Source organism: Mesitornis unicolor, unplaced genomic scaffold, assembly GCF_000695765.1.
Source record: "Mesitornis unicolor isolate BGI_N332 unplaced genomic scaffold, ASM69576v1 Scaffold49732, whole genome shotgun sequence".
Taxonomy (NCBI): Eukaryota; Metazoa; Chordata; class Aves; order Mesitornithiformes; family Mesitornithidae; genus Mesitornis; species Mesitornis unicolor.
The window spans coordinates 1-1,943 of NW_010168083.1; the positions used below are offsets into that span (position 1 = coordinate 1).

General features: G+C 43.3%; 1 protein-coding gene across 1 annotated transcript; it reads right to left on the minus strand.

The window, feature by feature from the left end:
* Nucleotides 1–998: 998 nt before the first annotated feature.
* On the minus strand, nucleotides 999–1,664 carry LOC104536322 (BEN domain-containing protein 6-like; the record flags this gene model as incomplete). The annotated part of the gene is made up of 2 exons (XM_010178893.1): nucleotides 999–1,176; nucleotides 1,566–1,664. Coding segments are annotated over 2 exons (277 nt in total), but the record flags the coding sequence as incomplete, so codon positions are not given.
* Between the last annotated feature and the right edge of the window lie 279 nt (nucleotides 1,665–1,943).

Consider the following 1,943-nt stretch of genomic DNA (forward strand, 5'->3'; position numbering starts at 1 on the left):
ACAGGACTGGCCCCAAAACCGAGCCCCAGGGCTCAGTTTTGTACAGACTGTACAGATTTGGATTTTGTACAGATTTAGTTTTTGCTTTAAAGACTGCATAGACTTTTAAATCCTCTTTTTAATCTATAGAGAATATCAAATGGCCCCTTCTGCAAGTAATAAAAGTGCTTGGAAGGTAAATGGACTTGAATGTGTAAGAAAAGTTGTCAGACACTAACAAGATGTTTAGAATAATATTTTAAAAGTTGAAATTAATGATTCAAACCAAGATGAATAACATGGAATAGAACAGGGCGGGCAATGAAGCTGATAAGCACTTGTAAAATCGTATGATGGTATAGAAAGAAAAGAGATAAAGCTGCCTGGGGATGGTGTGATGCAGCTGGCAGGGCGAGGAGCAAATCCTCTTTAAATCGTACTCATTCACTGATGCTTTGAAATTGTGGATTCAGCTTTGGCAGCTCCAGATTGAGGGACAGGGACAAGCAATGGGGGTTTCAGAGATGGCCACTGAGCGATGGAGGAGTCATTTATAAGATAACAGAATGGGTCACGTCCATGCAAGGACTACATTTGTTGCACCTGGAACTAACTCAGATCATTGATAACTGGGAATTACCAAAACAATTAGAAGTTAAATTATTCCAGAATAAAGAACATTTCAGTTGATCAAGACAGACTGCTAATACGCAAGGGTAATTGGGCTGGCCAGAGTGCTCGAGCTCACCCCGTGGTGGTACCCAGCACACGGGAACGCTCTGTGGGGCACAGCTGATGGGATTTGGGCAGATTTTCCACTCCTAACTCCAGGACTGCACGGCCTCCCTCTAAAGCAGCTTTCCCAGCTCTGCTGGAGTTAAACGTGGCCATGTATCACAGCCTGATGTTAACAGTGGCCTTGCTGGTGGCAGGTGCTTGAGCAGCCGTAATTCCCACCCGAACAGCCTCGGATAAATCAAGATTTTCCTCTCCATTGAAACGCTTCGTTCCCCCTTTACCTTGAAGCATCACCAGCGACTGCCTCAGGCGGCAGTTTTCTCTCATGGTGTCTGCCAGCCTCCTCTTGAGGCTCTTTATTTTGGCACACAGCTCTACCTTGGACAGGTGGAATAAGGGCTCTTCATCATCGCTGCTGCTCTCACTGCACAGGAAGTTGCTTCCTGAATACGGTTCTCTCTGAAGAAACAAACCCCGAAAAACCCAGCCATGGTATCTAGAGCAACTGCAACGTAAAGTTAAAGCATTAAAACCGACATTAAAATATCTGGCTAAATCAGAATATTCGCTGTGTACGCAGAATGCATAAACAGGCTGGGTGCATTTCAAAAATAGCTGTGACTGAACACTGATATTGCCATTCCTATTAAAATTCAAAATGAAATGTCAGGGTAATACACAACCATTAAGTACCTCTCTCTCTCTCTCTGTTCTCCATTCATATTTTCTAAGGTAGTCTCTTAGAACCATTCACTTCACTAAAACAAAAGTCTTACAGCCCTTTAAACAAATACATCTCAGTTTGCTTCTGCCTGATACATTAACATTGCTGGAGATCAGCCCTTTACCTGTTCGTTAATGAAAGATGTTTCGAGCTGACTCAGGATGTTGGCAGGAGCAGAAGCCTGCAGTGATTTCTTTCTCTTGATGTGCTTCATCATCTTCTCCTGCAAAGAAAAGCATAGCAGTGCCTCTGCGTGCACATCGAGCCCTTCGTTACAGTATCTCATAATACACCATAGACTTTTATCAACTGTGAACTTGGCACTCTTGGTCAGGATTTGTGGAAAATCTGTTTGTAACTTCTTGTTAAGATTCTTGACTTATTTCCCTGCGTTTTGTCACTGCAGATCTCAGCATGATGCCGAGCTCAGAAAATCTGATCCCTTCTTATGAATTTCTGTCTAATGGGAGAAAATCACAGCATCCCAGGATGTCAGGAGTGG